We start from the raw sequence: 18,264 nt of genomic DNA on the forward strand, positions 1-18,264 counted from the left end.
AGAGAGACAGGGGGAGTGTGACCTTGTTGATTCTCCTTGATCTCTCAGCAGCTTTCGATACCATTAACTATGGTATCCTTCTGGGACAATTGTCTGAGCTGGAAATCAGAGGCACTGCACTGCAGTGATTTCACTTACCTGGATTCCGCTGGGGGGGTGGGGGAAGGTGATCCGGTCCTCCCCCCTGGAATCTTCCCTGGCCAGCTCCGCTCTGTGGCGAGTCCGCAAAGCCACCAGCCAGGGCTGGCTGCTGCCAGACTTCCAGCCACGGCCGGTCTTTGGACGCAAATGGCGTCTGGCCTAGTGGACTCCATTTGCGTCCCTTGCCCTTACATGATAGGCTACGTAAATCTTTCCGTAGCCTATCACTGTAAGGGGAAGGGATGCAAATGGCATGCGCTACACCATTTGCGTCCCTTCCCCTTCCCATGATAGGCTACGTAAAAATTTACATAGCCTATCACATAAGGGCAAGGGATGCAAACGGCATCTGCTACGCAGGATGCCATTCGCGTCTGAAGAACGGCCGTGGATGGACCCGGCCGGACCTGGACCCGGCAGTGCCAGGTAGGATCCGGCTGGGTTGGACTTCGTGGGGTGGCGGGATGAGGTGGTCTGTTCCACCATGGACTCTGAGGGGGGCAGATTCTTAGAATCCGCCCCCCCCCCCCGAATCTGTGGCAGAATTCTTCACAATCCCTACTTGGATGGTTGGCTCCAGAAGGTGGTGCTTGGGGAATATTGCTTGGCCCCGTGGATTCTCCAGTATGGAGTGCCACGAGGGTCAGTTCTGTCCCCCATGCTATTTAACATCTACATGAAACCGTTGAGTGTGGTAGGGATGTTAGAGAATTCCACCACAGATCCCAAGAAGGCCGAATTCCAGTGAATTCGGCCCCCAGAATCTGTGGCGGAATGGAGCAACCCACCCCACCACCCCATGAAAGCCCCACGAAATGGAGCCTACCTGGCTGTGGCTCCAGTGGTGGCAGCAGCTTCGGCGGTGGCTCTGGCAGCAGCGGCAGCTCCGGAGACTCCAGCTGCTGCTGGGCTGCGGCTGCAAATGGCGGCAACTATGCCAGCCGCCACTTGCATCCCTGGCAAGCCATGATAGGCTACATAAGTATCTACTTAGCCTATCACGGCTCAGAGCAGGGACGCAAATGGCGTAGTGGCCGCCGTTTGCGTCCCCGCTTTTGCCGTGATAGGCTACATAAATATTTACATAGCCTATCATGGCTCAGCGAAGGGACACAAATGGCAGCCGCTACGCCGGCCGCCATTTGCGTCCGCAGACCTGCCATGCGGATGCACCCAGCCGGCAGCTCCGCGGAGTTGCTGCGGAGCGGAGCCAGCCAGAGTAGGATTTCGGGGGAAGGTAAGGAGCGCCTCCCCCCACCGTGAATGTCACCCTTCGAAAAGGTAAGTGACTTTCGTACATCCCTAGAGTGCGGTCATCCAGAGTTTTGGGGCGCATTGTCATCAGTACACTGATGACATGCAATTCTATTTCTCCCATTCATCTTCTTCAGGTGAGGCTGTGGATGTGCTAAATCGCTGCCTGGCTGCTACAATGGCCTGGATGAGGGCTAATATACTGAAACTCAATCCAGACGAGACTGAGATGCTGTTGGTGGGTGGTTCTTCTGACCGGATGGGGGCTGCTCAACCTGTTCTGGATGGGATTGCACTCCTTCTGAAGGAGCAGGTTCATAGCTTGGGGGTTCTCCTTGACCCATCTTTGTCACTTGAGGCTCAGGTGGCCTCAGTGGCACAGAGTTCCTTCTACCAACTTCGGTTGGTGGCCCAGCTACACCCCTATCTGGACAGGGATAACCTGGCTTCAGTTGTCTATGCTCTGGGAATCTCCAAGTTAGATTACTGCAATGCACTTTACGTGGGGCTGCCTTTGATGATGCTTCAGAACCTGCAGCTCATGCAAAATGCGGCAGCCAGATTGGTAACAGGGACCAGGAGGTCCGAACATATAAGACCAACTCTGGCCCACTTGCACTGGCTGCCTGTATGTTTCCAAGCCCGATTCAAGGTGCTGGCTTTAACCTATAAACCCTTACATGGCTTGGGACCACAATACCTGATGGAGTCCTTCTCCCAACATGAACCTACCCATATACTATGCTCAACATCTAAGGCCCTCCTCTGGCTGCCTACACTGAGGGAAGCTCAGAAGACTGTGACAAGGGAGGGGGCCTTTTCAGTGGTGGCCCCCAAATTATGGAATGATCTCCTTGACGAGGCCCACCTGGCGCCAACATTGTTATATTTTCGGCGCCAGGTTAAGACCCTTCTCATCTCCCAGGCATTCAACAGTATATTATAAGTCTTTAATCTATCCTAGAATGTCTTATGGTTATGGTTGTTTCCTTTTGAGATCATTTGTTTAAAGTTGTTTCAGATATATGTTTCTTTTGTGTATATTGTCTGTTCATGTGTTTTTTATGTAGATGGTTTTTAATCTCTGTATATTGTATTTTTAATGTTTTTAATCTTTGTAAACCACCCGGAGAGCTCCGGCTATTGAGCGGTATAGAAATGTAATAAATAATAATAATAAATTCAATTCATCTCGTTGTGCACTTGTTCATTTGTTTTAATGAGGCTTGAGAGCAATTCAGGGCTTGAGCTCAGTAGCATTTTACTCCTTGAATTAGGGCTGACTTCTGGGTTGTTCCACGCTGTGATGAATGAGTATTAATGCTCCTAGTTCTGAAATTTTCAACCCATGTCCACATTTTACCATGCCACTGTCAGATCTCTTTTAAATTTGGTAGTGGTTGTCAGGGTTGGATCGGAGCCCATAGAGTCCCAAAGCAGTTCTGATTCTGAGGAAGAGATAGAAACTGTGGGAGAGGAACCCGCTCTCTTTTCAGAGGCGCAGCTGGAGGGAGAGCCCCTCCCTGCCCACATTCCTGAGAGTGACAGTGACCCTGGCAGGGAAAGGGAGAGACAACTGGAGCTTCTAGATGCGAGGCGCTGGCGCAGAGACAAGCGGGAGGTTGCGGGTGCTGAGAGGAGGCTCTCAGCCCGCTTGGCGCGATGACAACAGTTGCGCCCCGATATCCCACAGGAAAGGGGTGGACTCTCTTTTCCTAGCCCTTAAGTTCAGAGGCTTCCTGCCCTTTCTTTCCAAACAGAGACCAACTGACTCTCTAAAGCTAGACTCCCCTGGTAGGCTGCTCCCTTAAGTTTTCCTCTTAGGCTCAGGCAATTAGCATCTGTAAGCGTCATTAGGCTGAATGGAAACAAAGCCTTGGAAAAGACCCCTTTAGTCTGTGTGTTGATTTTGGCTACTTGAGGATTTCAGAAGGCAGCAAGGGCGCTCCCAACAGTGGTTTGATAAAATGTGGATATGCACTGAAAAATCCAGGGGTGGAAACTTTCTCACATTTCAAAGAGAAATCAAATATCTTGCAGGATCCCCGTTAGGATGTAAAATCAGAGCTATGTTGAGGAAAAAAGAAAATATGTATATAGCCATAACTAAGAATTGCGGTGGTGGGGATTCATTTGGTTTGCTCTTTTAATATGAGCCAACCTAGTTTGCACATCCCACACTAATATGCAAACTGGATGCAATCATACTTCAGTGTTTGCATTTCTCCTGAATGAAGCAGTTCTCTGATTTAAAAAAATGCATGCAAAGGTGCATACATTAGGGAAAAATGCATGGAAAAATGCATGCATTAGGAGAAATACCGTACAGAAAGACATATATTGGGTAGAGTGGGGGGTTATGTACAAAAATGCATACAAATATTTGTGCTGACTTCTTAAAAAATTGCAAAGTGTTGCAGAAACGGGATGGAATGAACTTGCACTTGAGAAAAAAAGTGAATGTTACAGAAAGTGAAAACTGACAGATTCATCCATCCCTAGTCATCACCCAGTCTGCTGAAAGCTTTGTATATCTCTGTAAACAAGATCTCATGTTTGTCTATGGAGCCTGACTATTTCTATGTTCTGTAATGATGCTTCCCTCCAGCTTCAGAGTTCAACACTGCCACATAGAGGCTGTGCTAGAATAACATTATGGGGCGAGAGACTGGGAGTTGACTTCACGCCTTTTATGTTGTTTGGACTTAGCAGCCAGCCCAGGCAATATGAAGTCAGCCAGCTGGCATCTTTGATGGGTCATTGGTCTGATTCAGAATTACACAGGGTATGACACTGAAAAGTTGGCAACTTGCGCAAGGTTGTTTGCCATACCCATTGGTTCAAACAAACCTCCCATATTTATAGACATTTTAAGAAGGATTGTTTCCCTTCAAGATTATTTTACATGCTCTTTTCTTTCTTTCTTTCTTTCTTTCTTTCTTTCTTTCTTTATTTATTTATTTAATAAAGCACACAAGGACACCCACCCACCCTGCTTTACAGTGGGAGTTGCCCTTTCTACAGGATACTAAGATCTCTGCCAAGGAGCCAAGAAATGTGGTTAGTTTACTTTCTCCCCCTCCTTTGAGAAATCATATATTACAAAGGTGGTTATTAGAACAACCAAATACTAGCTCTGAGAAGAAGATGGGGAAATCAATTCAGCTGTAGGAAATCTGCTGGTTGTGTTCCTGCATCTGCTGCATTGTGTTTTTCAAGGTTCACATTTTGGCATGAAAAAGTGGGTTGGGAGGGAAGTTCCCCCCCCCCCGCCTCTCATCTTAGATTTTTTATATGCTGGTTCGCTGCTGTTCACAAACCCAGTTGCTGATCTAAGAAACATGTCTGGCCCAAGTTGCAAAACACACTTCCTTCACGGAGCAAATGACAAACAACCCGACACGTATTTATTTGCAAAAAAAGCCCAGAGGGGATGTTTATTATCGAGAGCGTAACAGAAAGGTGCATCTGCTGTGAGGAGCAAGGCAAAGCTTCTAAGAGGATGCTGTTAAGGAAGAGGCCAAGCCGAGGCACGCTTGTTGAAAATGCTTTGCACTTTTCTGTAAGGCAGGATGCACGGGGGGGGGGGGGGTTCCTGCAGCTGCGTGCAGTTTTCAGAGCTGGAGCATCGGTCCTCAGGAGGTTCAGAAGCCGGAACGTACTTTGGTGCTGGTGCTGGTTGTGATACTGCTGCTGCCACCACCGCTGCCACCACCATACGTGATGGTGGTGCTACCTCCACCGTAGGACCCTGCAATAAAGAGAGGAAGACCATGTCAATAAAGAATGCCGGGAGCCCCTGGATCTCCTGCCTTAACATCAAGGCTCACCGTAGCAACTCAGATCACATATACTCTCAACAGTTTCTAATTCCATAAACTACATGACCTATTGACCATTGTAATTAAGGAAGTAATAAGCCACAGTTGGAATCTCCCAACTGAATGCCGATTCAAGGAGGAAAGATATGTATCTGTGTGTCTGAAAGGACTCTGTGTAGCCTTGTTGAGAAATAAGCAGAGAAGAGGCTGGACAGCCATCTGTCAGGGATGCTCTGACTTGGATTCCTGCATTGAGCAGGAGGTTGGACTCGATGGCCTTGTAGGTCCTTTCCAACCCTACAATTCTACGATTCTATGAAGAAGGCTTACAATTTAAAGAAAAGGTACACATTCTGCCAAGGACAGCTTCTCTCCCATGGCAAATTGCAACTTGGGAAGGTGGCAATTTTTGTCAGGATTGCAGCATGGTCCCAGTCTAACATGGGCACTTTTAAAAATGCACGCTTCAAAACACCCAACTTTTCCCTTTCGAACGAACCAAATAACAAGCCGCAAACAAGAATGGGAGCAAGCCAAACCAAGCTTTGAAGAAAAGTTTGGAAAATTTCAGTGAGCCCAAGCATCCTTGGTTCTCCCAGTCCTGATTTCCCCCTCCATATCTGCTAATGTAAAAGAAGAAATACACTCAACAGCAAAGCATATCTTTACTGTAACATGCTGTTTGGCCCTAAGCCAAGCCAATGTTGCCCACATGGACTGGTAAGAGTTCCCAAGCCCTCTGCTCCACTACCTCAGCCAGAGATCTTTGCCAGCTGGACCACTTCAGATCTTTTGACTAGAGATGGCAGGGATTGAACCTGTGTCCTTCTATATGCAGAGCATACATTTGACTGCTGAACTATAGTTCCCCGTAAGGGTATGTAGTAAAATTAACCTTCCTGACACAAAGGCCAACTTTGTAAGTCATGCTTTTGCCATTAAGATCATGGGCTGGATCTAGACTTAGTCATACTAAATTAAGTCCCATTGATTCAATGGGTTTACTCTAAGTATGACTTAATTGGGATCCATTATCCAGCAAAGAGCCCATCCAGACCCACTTCATGAATAGAAGGTTCAATCCAGATTCATGATGGATGAAGTGTACTGGTGGAATTCCCCACCCCCTGCTCCCAATGGCAGCCCCTCTAGTCTCATGAAAATGCTCCACAGAATGTCAGGGGACCCTGCTGGATGTGCTGAGCTGTGATGTGTGTGTGTGTGGCGGGAGGGAATCCCTGAAAATTGGTGGATGGACCTTCTGCAAGTGGAGTCCTTCCACTCAAGGAAAGTCTCTACCTCTCATGGAGGGCAGATCCTGGATCCAACCCATATTTTATAGTGCAATTGAAATCTTTCTTACCGTCCTTTGGAGACCATCCTGACAGCCTGTAACAGAAAGAATGAAGCAAACATGAGCAGTGCTGGGATGGAGCCATGAACTTACTCATCCTAGGAAATGTCTGTCTTTAGTGGTTCTGCTCTTAGTGGTTTTCAGGAACAACAATACGGCAGATGCTTTGAGCTATGGCAGGCTGTTGGGATAGCTGACCCCATGGAATACCTTCCAATTCTGTCATTCTAAATGACGTGGCATTCATTTCACTAAGAGCATCTCTACACCAGCCTAAAATCCCATATTTAAAATGGGGCTTTCTGCTTCTGTTTTAAATGCAGGATCATGACGGATTCCCTTTACACGTGCTTCCCTTCCCTGCTCCCTTTCCCCACTCCTTCTCCCCCGCTTATCTGAGTCTTCAATATGTTTCATTATATGGCCGCTAGATGGCTCTGTACTCTCCTCTTATTGCTGGATTTCCTCTTTTCACAGAGGGAACTCAAGTGCTGTAATTTTATAGCTCATCATCTCTGATCTTTTTACAAATGGAACAAAGGTCATTTAGTGTAGCGCAGGAGATGCCCGGGAGGTTGACGATGTCATCTAAAGGACCTGCAATCTCAGTCGCAGGATAAAAGCTCCGTGCGAAGAAGCCCTAAAGCTCTACAATGCAGTAGCACAAGAGTACGTATTAAGGGAAGCATAGCTGCGCGCACCAAGTTATTATTTAACGTTCATAGTGGAGCCCTCAGCATTGTTTGCCCTGATCAGCCTGAACCGTACTCCAGATCTGACCAGGCTCACTGGAATGAGAGATGAATTACATCCTCCTCCACCCGAATCTTCAAGAAGTGGCATGTACAATGTCATTCCAGCAACCAAATCCCCTGCATAGAAATGGCTGCAGGTAGTGATCTGCTTTGTGGAGGATTTATTAATACAGTTAAGATTATTAACTGTATTATTGCCTTTAGCAGTGACCATCAGAATCCAAAAGGGTGTTCATTTTTTTTTTACTAGTATTTAAAGTTCCTTACTCTGTGTGTGTGTGTTGTTTCTGAACAGAATAAAGATGAAGAATATATCATATCCATTTAATGAAATGCAGTGCACAAAAGCTCTTGATCACATGCCACACACTGGAGGCTCACAATAACAACTCCTGTCCTATATTCTCTTGACACGTTCTGATTATATAAATAGCCAATGGAGGCTGGTGGCTCTGATGTCAGGGGGGTGATGAACCTGCTCCGGGTTTCAGTCAGAGCCACTCAGCTCCTTTAGAGTTCTGGCTAGTTCTGACTGAAACCCGGAGCGGATTTACTGCCCCACTGACATCGGACCCACCAGCCTCCAGTGTAATTAGCATGCCACTTTGCCCATTTTAGCTCACTTAATAATTGCCCGTGGTTCACTTGCCATGTAGTTACATTTTCAAAATCTGTCTTGATTAGGATCCTGCCTTCAAAGACCACATAAAACATAGTTTGTTGATTGTTCACAAGACCATCATGCACAAATTCCTTGAAAAGCAGACCCATATTGAGTTCAGCAAGTCTGTGAAACAGCTTTGAGTTCTCCCGAAGGGTACTGGCCACTCTTATGTCTCAAGCTCTCTGTTGGGAGTCTGGCTGAACCCTCGCTCCACTAGCTGATCCAACTTCGTATTGTGGTTGAGTGAAAGTCACTTCTGATGTCGCTTTCTATTGACACAGATTTTTCCAAGCTGTGTCTTCTGAGCAATGGACGTGCTACTTTTCAGTTTCTTAGAGATGACATTAACCTGAAATATGCACTCATTGAACTATTCTTAAAAAAAATGAGATCGACACGGATCTTGCAATGGGGACTCTTAAGAGGCATGCTGATAACAGTAATGCTTTTTCATGTATGACAGCAACACACCTGGGTTTGTCACCAACTGGTAGGGATGGCGGAGAATTCTGCCACAGACACCAGTGAGGCCAGATGCTTTCGAATCTGGCCCCCTGGAGTCCGTGGCAGAATGGAGCAATCCCCCCCACCACCCCATGAAGTCCCCACAGACCAGATCCTACCTGCCTCCAGCGGTCTGGATCCAGCCACTGTTGGCCTCTGCTCTGATGTGCGGCCGCGAATGGCGTGCTGCGTAGGGGATGCCATTTGCATCCCTGCTTTAGCCATAATAGGCTACGTAAATATTTACGTAGCCTATCACGGCTACAGCAGCGACACAAATGACGTCCCCTATGCAGGACGCCATTTGCGTCCGCAGCAGCCCGGCTGCGGATCGGCCCAGCCGGTGGCTCCGCGGAGACGCCGCGAAGCGGAGCCGGCCAGGGAGGATTCTAGGGGGGAGGACCGGATCACATCTCCCCCGTTGAGGATTCTGGGAGGAGGACCGGATCACCTCCCTGCCCCGCAGACCCCAGCGGAGCAAGGTAAGTGGGGTTTCATACACCCCTACCAACTGGACACTCATAAGGATCAGCCAGTACTGGCTCTCTCAGAGCGCACCTGCACGATACACAGGTTTTCAAATACCTCCTTATCACATTCATGCTTTATACTTAAAGGTGTACACCTAAATAAACCTTAGATGCACACCTAAAAGACATAATGTGTGATGAGGCCTTCAGAATCTGTCTTCCCTTTGCTGGTTTAGTTTCATTGTCCAGTTTACGTACTTTGAGTCCTGACCCTCCAACAGGTTGCGGTAGGTGGCGATCTCCTGTTCCAGCCGTGTCTTGATATCCATGAGCATCTTGTATTCCTGGTTCTGGCGTTCCATGTCACACCTCAATTCTGCCAGCTGCTCTTCCACACCAGAGATCAAGTTCTGGATTTGAGCCAGCTGAGCACAGTATCGTCCTTCCGTCTCTGCCAAGCTGGTTTCCAAGCTGGCTTTCTAGTGAGGGAGAAAAATCAGAGGATCTAGGAACCTGAACAGCTACATACACTGTGTATTATGGAATGTAATCTCAATCAGAATGCCAAGGATCTGTTTTTTGTTTTTAAAAAGAAACTTGTTTCTAGCCCTCATGAAAGTGTGATTACGGATGCTAGCAACTAATAATGGGGGTGGGGATGAGTATTACCATCTTACCCTACTGTGAATGTTCCTTAAGAAGGATGCAGACAAACTGGAGAGGGTTTGGAGGAGGGCAACAAAGATGATCAGAGGACTGGAAACAAAGCCCTATGAAGAGAGACTGAAAGAACTGGGCATGTTTAGCCTTGAGAAGAGAAGAGTGAGGGGAGATAGGATAGCGCTCTTCAAGTACTTGAAAGGTTGTCACAGAGAGGAAGGCCAGGATCTCTTCTCGATCATCCCAGAGTGCAGGACATGGAATAATGGGCTCAAGTGACAGGAAGCCAGATTCTGGCTGAACATCAGGAAAAACCTCCTGACTGTTAGAGCAATATGACAATGGAAACAATGACCTAGGGAGGTGGTGGGCTCTCCCACACTGGAGGAGTTCAAGATGAGGCTGGACAGCCATCTGTCGAAGATGCTCTCACTTGGATTCCTGCATTGAGCAAGGGGTTGGACTCGATGGTCTTGTAGGCCCCTTCCAACCCTACTATTCTGTGATTCTATGATTGTATGATTCTCAAGACATTTGGGTTGCCATGTTTGGTAGGCACATTTTGAGCTAGTGGTGCCAACGCACTGACCCTAGCATGGCAATTGTTATGTCTTTATCTGTCCATTTGCTTTGTTCATGGATGTAGCAACTTACCATGCTAAGCTGTGACTGCAAATCAATTTCCAAACTCTGTATTGTGCGTCTCAGTTCCGAAATCTCACTCTTGCTGGTCTGGATCTGTTCAGTGTGGGTGGCAACTTCACGGTTCAGTTCTTCAGTCTGGAGGAAGGAGGATCAAAAAGCAAGGAAATATTGGCTGGGAAATGCCACAGAGTTCAGTATAAAAAGAAGAGAAATAATGTCAGAAATACTTATCGGATCACATATACACCTTGGGGCATTGCTGCACTAAGGACTGATGGTGCAGTCTTATGCATGTCTACTTACTCTCAGGTAAGTGTGTTTTGGATTAAAACTTTAATAGTAATCCCCCTTTTCCAGGGGAATCTGGACTTCTGCAAGGGAGGAATTTTTAAGGCAGAATTCTCATTTGTCATTAAACTACAATCCCCAGGATCCTTTGGAGGGACATGTGACAGTTAAGGAGGTATAAAGCCAATATAAATTGGTAGATTAAAGCCCAATAAATAAATAAGTAAATAAGTAAATAAGCAAGCAAGCCCAATAGGAAGGAAGAGTCTACCTTAGTAAAGAACCAGGCTTCAGCATCTCTGCGGTTCTTCTCAGCCAGTTGTTCGTATTGTTCTCTCATGTCAGCCAAAACTTTAGTGAGGTCAATGCCAGGAGCGGCGTCCATCTCGACGCTGACCTGTCCAGTCAGCTGACCTCTGTACTCTTTCATTAGCTTGGTGGGATGAGAATTGAGACAATGCAATAAGATTTCCTCAAATGGCAACACATTGCATCTTTGCAGCAATCCATAAGCAGTACTTGAAAGCCTGTTTAGTGTAGAAACTGCCTTCACATGAGCAAAGGCAAATGGCATTATGCACGGGAGTGGGGGTGGGTGGGGGGTGTCTATACATTTGAGCTAGGCTGGGCTTGCTAAACAACTGCTATTTTTGATAGCCAGCAAAGCCTAGCTTTCTCGCGTCTTGCTCCACAGAGGGAAAGTCATTGTATCTCTTTCGCACCCAGAGCCTGATGAAGGTTTTTTTTTTAGGGGAACAGGGGCTGTGTGTGAGTATGTGTGTGAGAGAGAGTTAGTTTATAGCAACCCCCTCCTCTGACCCATGACACTTATGCTGCATATTGCCACAAGTTACAGCCTAGCGCCATTTTGAAAGACCCACCACAGCAGCTTAACCCCCCCCCCCAAACTCCTGTAATAGAGTGTACCGGAGGTTTTTCCTGTTAGTTACCAGATTTAAGTTTTGGGTTGCCATTGGTGAAATACAGTGGCTGTATCTGTGGACCTCTGAATACGTGCTTATATATCTATTAAGAGCAGTGGTCTTCTATCGCTCCTGCACCTATCATACATGAGCCCATAATAAAAGGAAGGTCCACACATTGGACTGACTCCTTATATCGGGCAACCCCAGCTGAATTAAACGTGGCTGGGGCTTCCTGCCCTCCCCTTTCCTTTACTCACCTCCTCATGGTTCTTATTGAGGTAGGCCAGATCCTCCTTCAGACTTTCGATCTGCATCTCCAAGTCAGATTTGGCCAGGGTAAGTTCATCCAGGACTCTGCGCAGACCGTTGATGTCAGCCTCAACGTTCTGGCGCAGGTGCAGCTCATTCTCATACCTGCCGGTTTTAAAAAAGAAGTCAGGAACTTCGGATGGGTGCTGCTGCTGGTGGAGATGCCTTGTAGCTAAGGAGTCTTTCATAAATTTTGCCACCCATATTTCTGGAGATGGGCTTTGGCAGAACTGGAATTCTCTTCCAGAGGATTTGCAGTTGGTTGGTTCAATTTCTGTTTTGAATCTCAGTTTAAAACTTTCCTCTTTTCCAAAGCTTTGGGAAGTTTAGCTGAGATTTTATTCATTGCTTGGTAATATTCTTTATTTTTGTATTGCTGTTTGATGCATTCCCTTTCCTTCCTTGGTTTTATTATGTGGTTTTATTAGAATTTACCCTTCTGTGGCAGGGTTGTGTTGTTTTATTGTTTTATTCTGTACAGTGCAATGTACACTTAGGGATGGGTGGATCACTTACCCTGTTCCGACTGGAGGGGTCCATGGGGGGGGAGTCGATCTGTCCCTCCCCCCCGGAATCCATCCAGGCTGGGTCCGCTCCACAGTGATCCTGCAGAGCCAGCAGCCGGCTCTGCAGTGCTGGCGATACGGCCGCCCACCATTGCCGTGCCGTATCACTGTGCTAAGTCCAGACGCAAATGGCGTCCAATACGCCATTTGTGTCCCTGTTTTCACGCGATAGGCTACGCAAATTATATTTATGTAGATATTTGCATAGCCTATCGTGTGAAAAAACAGGGACACAGATGGCCTAGTGGACGCCATTTGCGTCTGGACTTAGCACAGCAATACGGCACGGCAATGGCGGCCGGCCATATTGTCAGTGCTGTGGATCCGGCGGCCGGCTCCGCAGGATCACCGCGTGGAGGAACCAGCCTGGACAGATTCTGGAGGGGTGCAGAGGTGAGTGCTCCGTTCTGCCACGGACCCCAGTGGGGCTGGATTCTTGGAATCCGGCCTTGTTGGGGTCTGTGGCGGAATTCTCCAACATCCCTATGTACACTGATGGTGCAATAATAATAATAAGAATAATAAGAATAAGAATAAGAATAGTAATAAGAATAAGAATAAGAATAGTAATAAGAATAAGAATAAGAATAAGAATAAGAATAAGAATAAGAATAAGAATAATTGATGAGTGATGACTGAATTTCAGTCTTGCTTCCCCACACCCTCTAGACAGCTTTTCTTCCATTGACATTTTAAACACATCCTCCACCAAATTGATCAAGTTTCTACTTTCTGTCCTCTCCCCTCCCATACTTTTTCCTTCATTATTTCCTACCTTCCCCCAGAGGAAGGCCTTGGGGAATGGAAAACCAAAGAGAGAATCAACTTACTTCAGTCTGAAGTCATCAGCAGCTAGTCTAGCATTGTCAATCTCCAAGATGATCCTAGAGTTGTCAATGGTGGTGCCAAGGATCTACCAAAAGGGGAGAGGAGACAAGAATGTCTGTGAGTATTGGCAAAACCTTTTGTTATCCAAGGAAGTGTTTGTTGTTTTAATGGAAGACTGAAAAAGAAACAGTTCTTAGTTTAATGCAGATCTCTAGGGGTTAAGACAGTCTACACCAGTGATTCTGAGTGCACCGCATGAGGGCAGGAGATATTCTAGATGAATGGGTCTGAAATTAAATTGTACAGTCTTCTTCAATTAGCCAAGATTTTTCTGAGGAGAAATTAGTCCACCTAATGTCTTTCTTGGCCAGGTGCAAGTTTTAGGATCCTGTGAAACACGATGAGAATGAAAATAGCAAACTCACTGCTGTACAGCAGACGAGCACATGGTTGGATTCATTGAGCTGGATTAAATCTGTAAGGCAGAAGAATTGACTGGAAGACTTCTTAACATCGCTTCCAGTCTTTTGTCCAGCCGTATCTACTGGCTGGGATTCTTGCTTCTAACAAGGGGATTAATGACACCCCCAAGGACCCTTATATAGCACTTCTGCTTAATTGATGCAAGTGCAGTGTCCAAACGTTGCAAATCAAGTGCAAACCTTTTAAAATTGATTTTTATCTTGTTTGGAATGTACCCTGTCACAACTTTTATGCTAGCAAAGTTCATTATGGCTGTGATCTGATGGACTGATGGTTGGACGTGGCCCTGGAAGAGGTGGGCTTACGTTCTCTGCTTCAGTCAGCATGAATGGAATCAGTGGGAGGGCATGGGCATAATGCTAAACCATAGTTTTACATTACAAGGACAAGCCACCGCAAGCTCCAGGCTCATGTGCTTCCCCTCCCCTCCCCTCCCCTCCCCTCCCCTACTCTGGCACACCTGCAAGGAGAAGATTCGACACTTCTGCTTCTGTTTTAGATTAACCACAGTTTCACGTCATGTCTGAACCTAATAAACTGTGGTTACTCTTAACTATGGTTTGTTGAAATAAGCCAGCTTCTTAAACTATGCTTTGAAGTTGACTTGTTTCAACAAATCGGAGTTACAATTAACCACAGTTTGCCGGCAAACTGAATTTAATCTAAACTAGAAGCATAGGCTTCTGTGGTCCGCCTTGCTGCTGCACCATGGGGAGGTGGAGCGTGGGAGCCTGAGGCTTGCCTAGGCTACTTCCCATAATGCTAAACAATGGTTTAGTGTTGGGATCTCCACTGAGGTACCTGTGGACACCAATCAGCCTCTAGACACCTCTCTAGACATTTGCCAGGTTCCCTTCCCTCCTGATTGTATTCTTATTTCTTAAGATTTTTTTTTAAATTTGTTTAACTTTGAGACTGGCATGCTCAAAGTGAAGGCCTGCTCTCTATCACACCTTTATTTGGGTTCAGACTAGTGCTTTTGTGTTCTGGAGCTCAGATCCAGCCTTTGCCTTGTGCTTAAGTTCTTGGCAAGTAACTTTTCATTTAGTCTCAACAGTTTGCCTTCTAGGAAATGGGTGTTTGGGTACTGGCCACGCCCACCATGGCAGCCATTTTGTGAAGGGGTAAAACCCTCATTGCGGCCATTTTGTGAAAGCTTTCAAAATCCTAAATGTGCCCACTGACCCAAACATGTGGGAACCACTTTAGCGTTACATCTGAACCAGCTCAGTGAGTGGCCTTGATCGCACTAGCCAGCAAAAGCCTGGCATGCCCATTGAAATCAATTGGGATGAGGCATTGAAGGTGTTCCATTGACTTCAATAGAAGTTAGGCACATCTCATTTTTCTTCTTGCGGGATTCATTGCACTCAGTGGGTGTCCCTACATTAAGCAAACCCCCCACAAAAACCCACATCCTTTCCGGAGCTTCCTGCTTTCAGTTTCTTTGCGGGATTAGGAAGGGCTCCCTTACACGGCAGACACATGGTTTGAATGGAGGGAGCGTCTTCGTCCCTCCCTGGCATGTGTGCAAAGGAGTGGGGGGGGGGTCTAGTTTTTGTAGCTTAACTTCTGCTGTACTGTTTTCTCGCAGCCCCCAGGAAACCTCTGACTTACTTCTGAGCAGACATAAAATGCGAGGTCGTGCCATAAGTCTGCAACCCTCGGCACACTCACTTGGGAGTAAGCTGCATTGAACTCAGTGGGACTTACTTCTGAGTAGACAGGAGATCACCCTGTAAATCTGCAATCCTGGGCACATTTACTTGGGAGTAAGCCCCACTGAACGTAATAGGGTGCTCTGAACCAACAGAGGACGTTGCTTCTGAGCTTGGCGGGGTGGGGGACCAGATGCGTCTCCCTTTGTTGCAGGGAGGCATTTTACCCTCTTCTCCCTCCAGCTGAGAAATGCAGAGGCAGGAGATGCAATCGGCAGGCGATTCTTGCCCTCGCGCCTGTCAAATCTCATCCTGACCACGCCTCCAGCAACTGAAAACAAACGCCCACAGCAGGCGGTTTCTCCCGCTATTGGAGAATTTCACATGGAGGTCATGGCCCTTCTGTTCCACCGGCTGGAAAAAATACCACATTTATTGCATTCTGGGAAAACATGGGATAGGCTGGGGGGAAATTGTGGGAGACACCCTGCAACAACATCTTCTAAAGAGCCTGCAAACTTCTGAGAGGGAGCAGTCTCAATAGCAGGATAAAAGCTCCATGTGATGAACCCCAGTATATCTGTCTCAGTTTCCCGCTTTCTAAATGGAAAGAAAATAATCTGCCTTGCAGGAAGGTTGATGAGGATGAATGAGAAAGGGACTAGAAATCACTCTGCATAGCAAAGCCCTATATGGATGATAAATAGCAAGGTGTTGTTGTTGTTGTTGTTGTTTGCAGTGGCTTGCATAGATCTTAGTGGAGTTTATCCTTAGGAAAAGCATGGAGGACAGCATGTGGGAACGCACCAGGATTTAGGATTAGTTCACACATGCATGTATGTGCAAATTGGCCCTAGATTAATTTCTGGAACCAGTTCCTAATGCCTTCCATTTTGTGAAGTAGTAATGGAGTGCCTCTGAACTCATACAGAGTGCCTTTCCTTCACTGATGAGTAACCACAACCAGCCCCACCCCTCCCCAACCTGGAATTAAAGACTTCCAAGTCAAGGGCTTAAGCCAAGGCTGGGTATACACGCACACGCGTGCGCACACACAGAATCTATGGCATAGGATGGTAGGTAAATTACAGACTACAGCTATAGGTTCACTGAATAGGTTTGACAACTCCTTTATTTGCTCTGCTCCTGCTCGTTTTAACAGCAGTCTGGCAAGCAGAAATTAAGCAGGTGAAGCTTTTCCTGGCATGGAGGTGACCATACTTAACTTCAGGGTGAGTCACACAGTTAGGCCAGAACTAGGAGAGACATCATTCATGCAATTAGCAATTGTGTGAATTTGGCTTTTAAAATTAAATATTTATTTCTTTATAAAATAATAGTGGGCACAAGGCACTGATCTCCATCAGGACCCTGAAAAGAGGGGGGTATCCTTTGCCACCCACTGGATCACCTCACAGCCACCTGCTATTTATTTTTTAAAAGCTATCCACACTATTGGTAATTGCATGAATGTCATCTCATCTAATTTGTCTCTTAGCATCCCAGACACTTTATAGCTCTGCTGCAATTAATGAAATACCACAATGAATGACTAGTCACTGTTTCTGTTTGTTTGCCTTTCCATGGCACAAACAGCTTAATCCTATTTGATTGGATTTCATTGTAACAACATTCAGTCCTTTCTTGCTGTTTCGTTATGTTATTTCTTAGCTCCATTTTTTTTTTTAAGAGAGAGAGAGAGAGAAATTGGTTGTATTTATTTGGCTTTCTATTTGATGCGATTTTTTTTTTTAAAAAGACATGTTTCCAAAATGCTCCATTTGCAATTATGCGACATCTCATTATGCCTATAACAAGATGGGATAAAAAAAAAGCATCAGAAAGAATCAATCAATCAATCAATCAGACACGTGAACATTAAATTTGCCCCTTAGAATAATAATATCTGCACACACGGAGATGCAGGGCTGAATCTACACATAGTCGTTTCACCGTCCTCATGCTGCAATGATAGTTATTGGTGCACATGTCACCAGTGGGTTTCAGAAAGGGATCCCCCATCCCCAGCGCAGCCCCTTCTGAATCATCCTACCTTGTCACGGAGGTCCTCAATGATCTTCATATAGTGGCTGTAGTCCCGGGCGGGGCTGGTGGGGGCCTGCTTCTGGTGCCAGTCCCGGATCTTGATCTCCAGGTCAGAGTTGGCCTCTTCTAGGGCTCGCACCTTGTCCAGGTAGTTAGCCAGGCGGTCATTGAGATTCTGCATGGTAACCTTCTCATTTCCAGTGAGAAGGCCTCCCTCGGTGCCGCAAGCCAGGAAGTCAAAGCCGCCCCCGAAGCCTCCACCGTAGCCGCCACCGTAGCCTCCCCCGACACCCCCACCGAAGGAACTGCCGAAGCCGGCACCCCCCCCAGAAACCAACGCTGAGCTGTAGCCTCCTCCGAAGCCGCTGCCCATCCCGCATCCATAGCCGCCTCCGAGTCCTGCCCCGGAAGATACGAACCTAGCTGAAGAGGCAGACATGCGGCCGCCCCCGCCCCCGTGGAGGCTGGAGGATCCGATGCGGGCACAGGACATGCGGCTGGAGCCGCCGCTCCCGGCCCCCAGGCCACCGCCATAAGAAGAAGAGGAGCTCTGGTAGTAGGCTGAAGTCATGGCGGGAGCAGTGAATGGAGCAGGGCTGTTACTCGGCTTGGTTTAGCATGGAAAGGATGCTTGGAGCAACGTCGCCTGGCTCCCTTTATACTCCCCACAGGGTGTGTTCTGTTCCACTACCGAAAAGCACAGCCTGCCAAAACACACCCTCCTGGGCGAGGCGAGGCAGAGTAATGTGTAGCGGCTCGTCCCAAGGTGGGCTGTGTTTTGTGGGTGTCTGTTTTTTTTTAAAATGCAGTTGGACAAAGGTTTTATTCAGGACCGATTGACTTGTTTTCCAGATGCTAGAGCTCTGTCATCAGGATTGCATTTTCCTTTCTT

The 18,264-nt window shown here is 46.9% G+C and overlaps 1 protein-coding gene across 1 annotated transcript; it reads right to left on the bottom strand.

Annotated features, from left to right (window-relative positions):
- Window positions 1-4,804: 4,804 nt before the first annotated feature.
- LOC146341038 (keratin, type I cytoskeletal 19-like) lies at window positions 4,805-18,003 on the bottom strand. The gene is made up of 8 exons (XM_084804601.1): window positions 17,380-18,003; window positions 13,188-13,270; window positions 11,740-11,896; window positions 10,828-10,989; window positions 10,278-10,403; window positions 9,222-9,442; window positions 6,580-6,605; window positions 4,805-5,146 (listed from the first exon to the last, which is right to left on the bottom strand). The coding sequence occupies exons 1-8, from the start codon at window positions 17,941-17,943 to the stop codon at window positions 5,040-5,042; spliced, it is 1,446 nt and encodes a 481-aa protein (XP_084660727.1). The 5' UTR covers window positions 17,944-18,003; the 3' UTR covers window positions 4,805-5,039.
- Between the last annotated feature and the right edge of the window lie 261 nt (window positions 18,004-18,264).

Source organism: Heloderma suspectum, chromosome 6 (assembly GCF_057233095.1).
Source record: "Heloderma suspectum isolate Gila_16-S chromosome 6, 16-S_ref, whole genome shotgun sequence".
Classification (NCBI taxonomy): Eukaryota; Metazoa; Chordata; class Lepidosauria; order Squamata; family Helodermatidae; genus Heloderma; species Heloderma suspectum.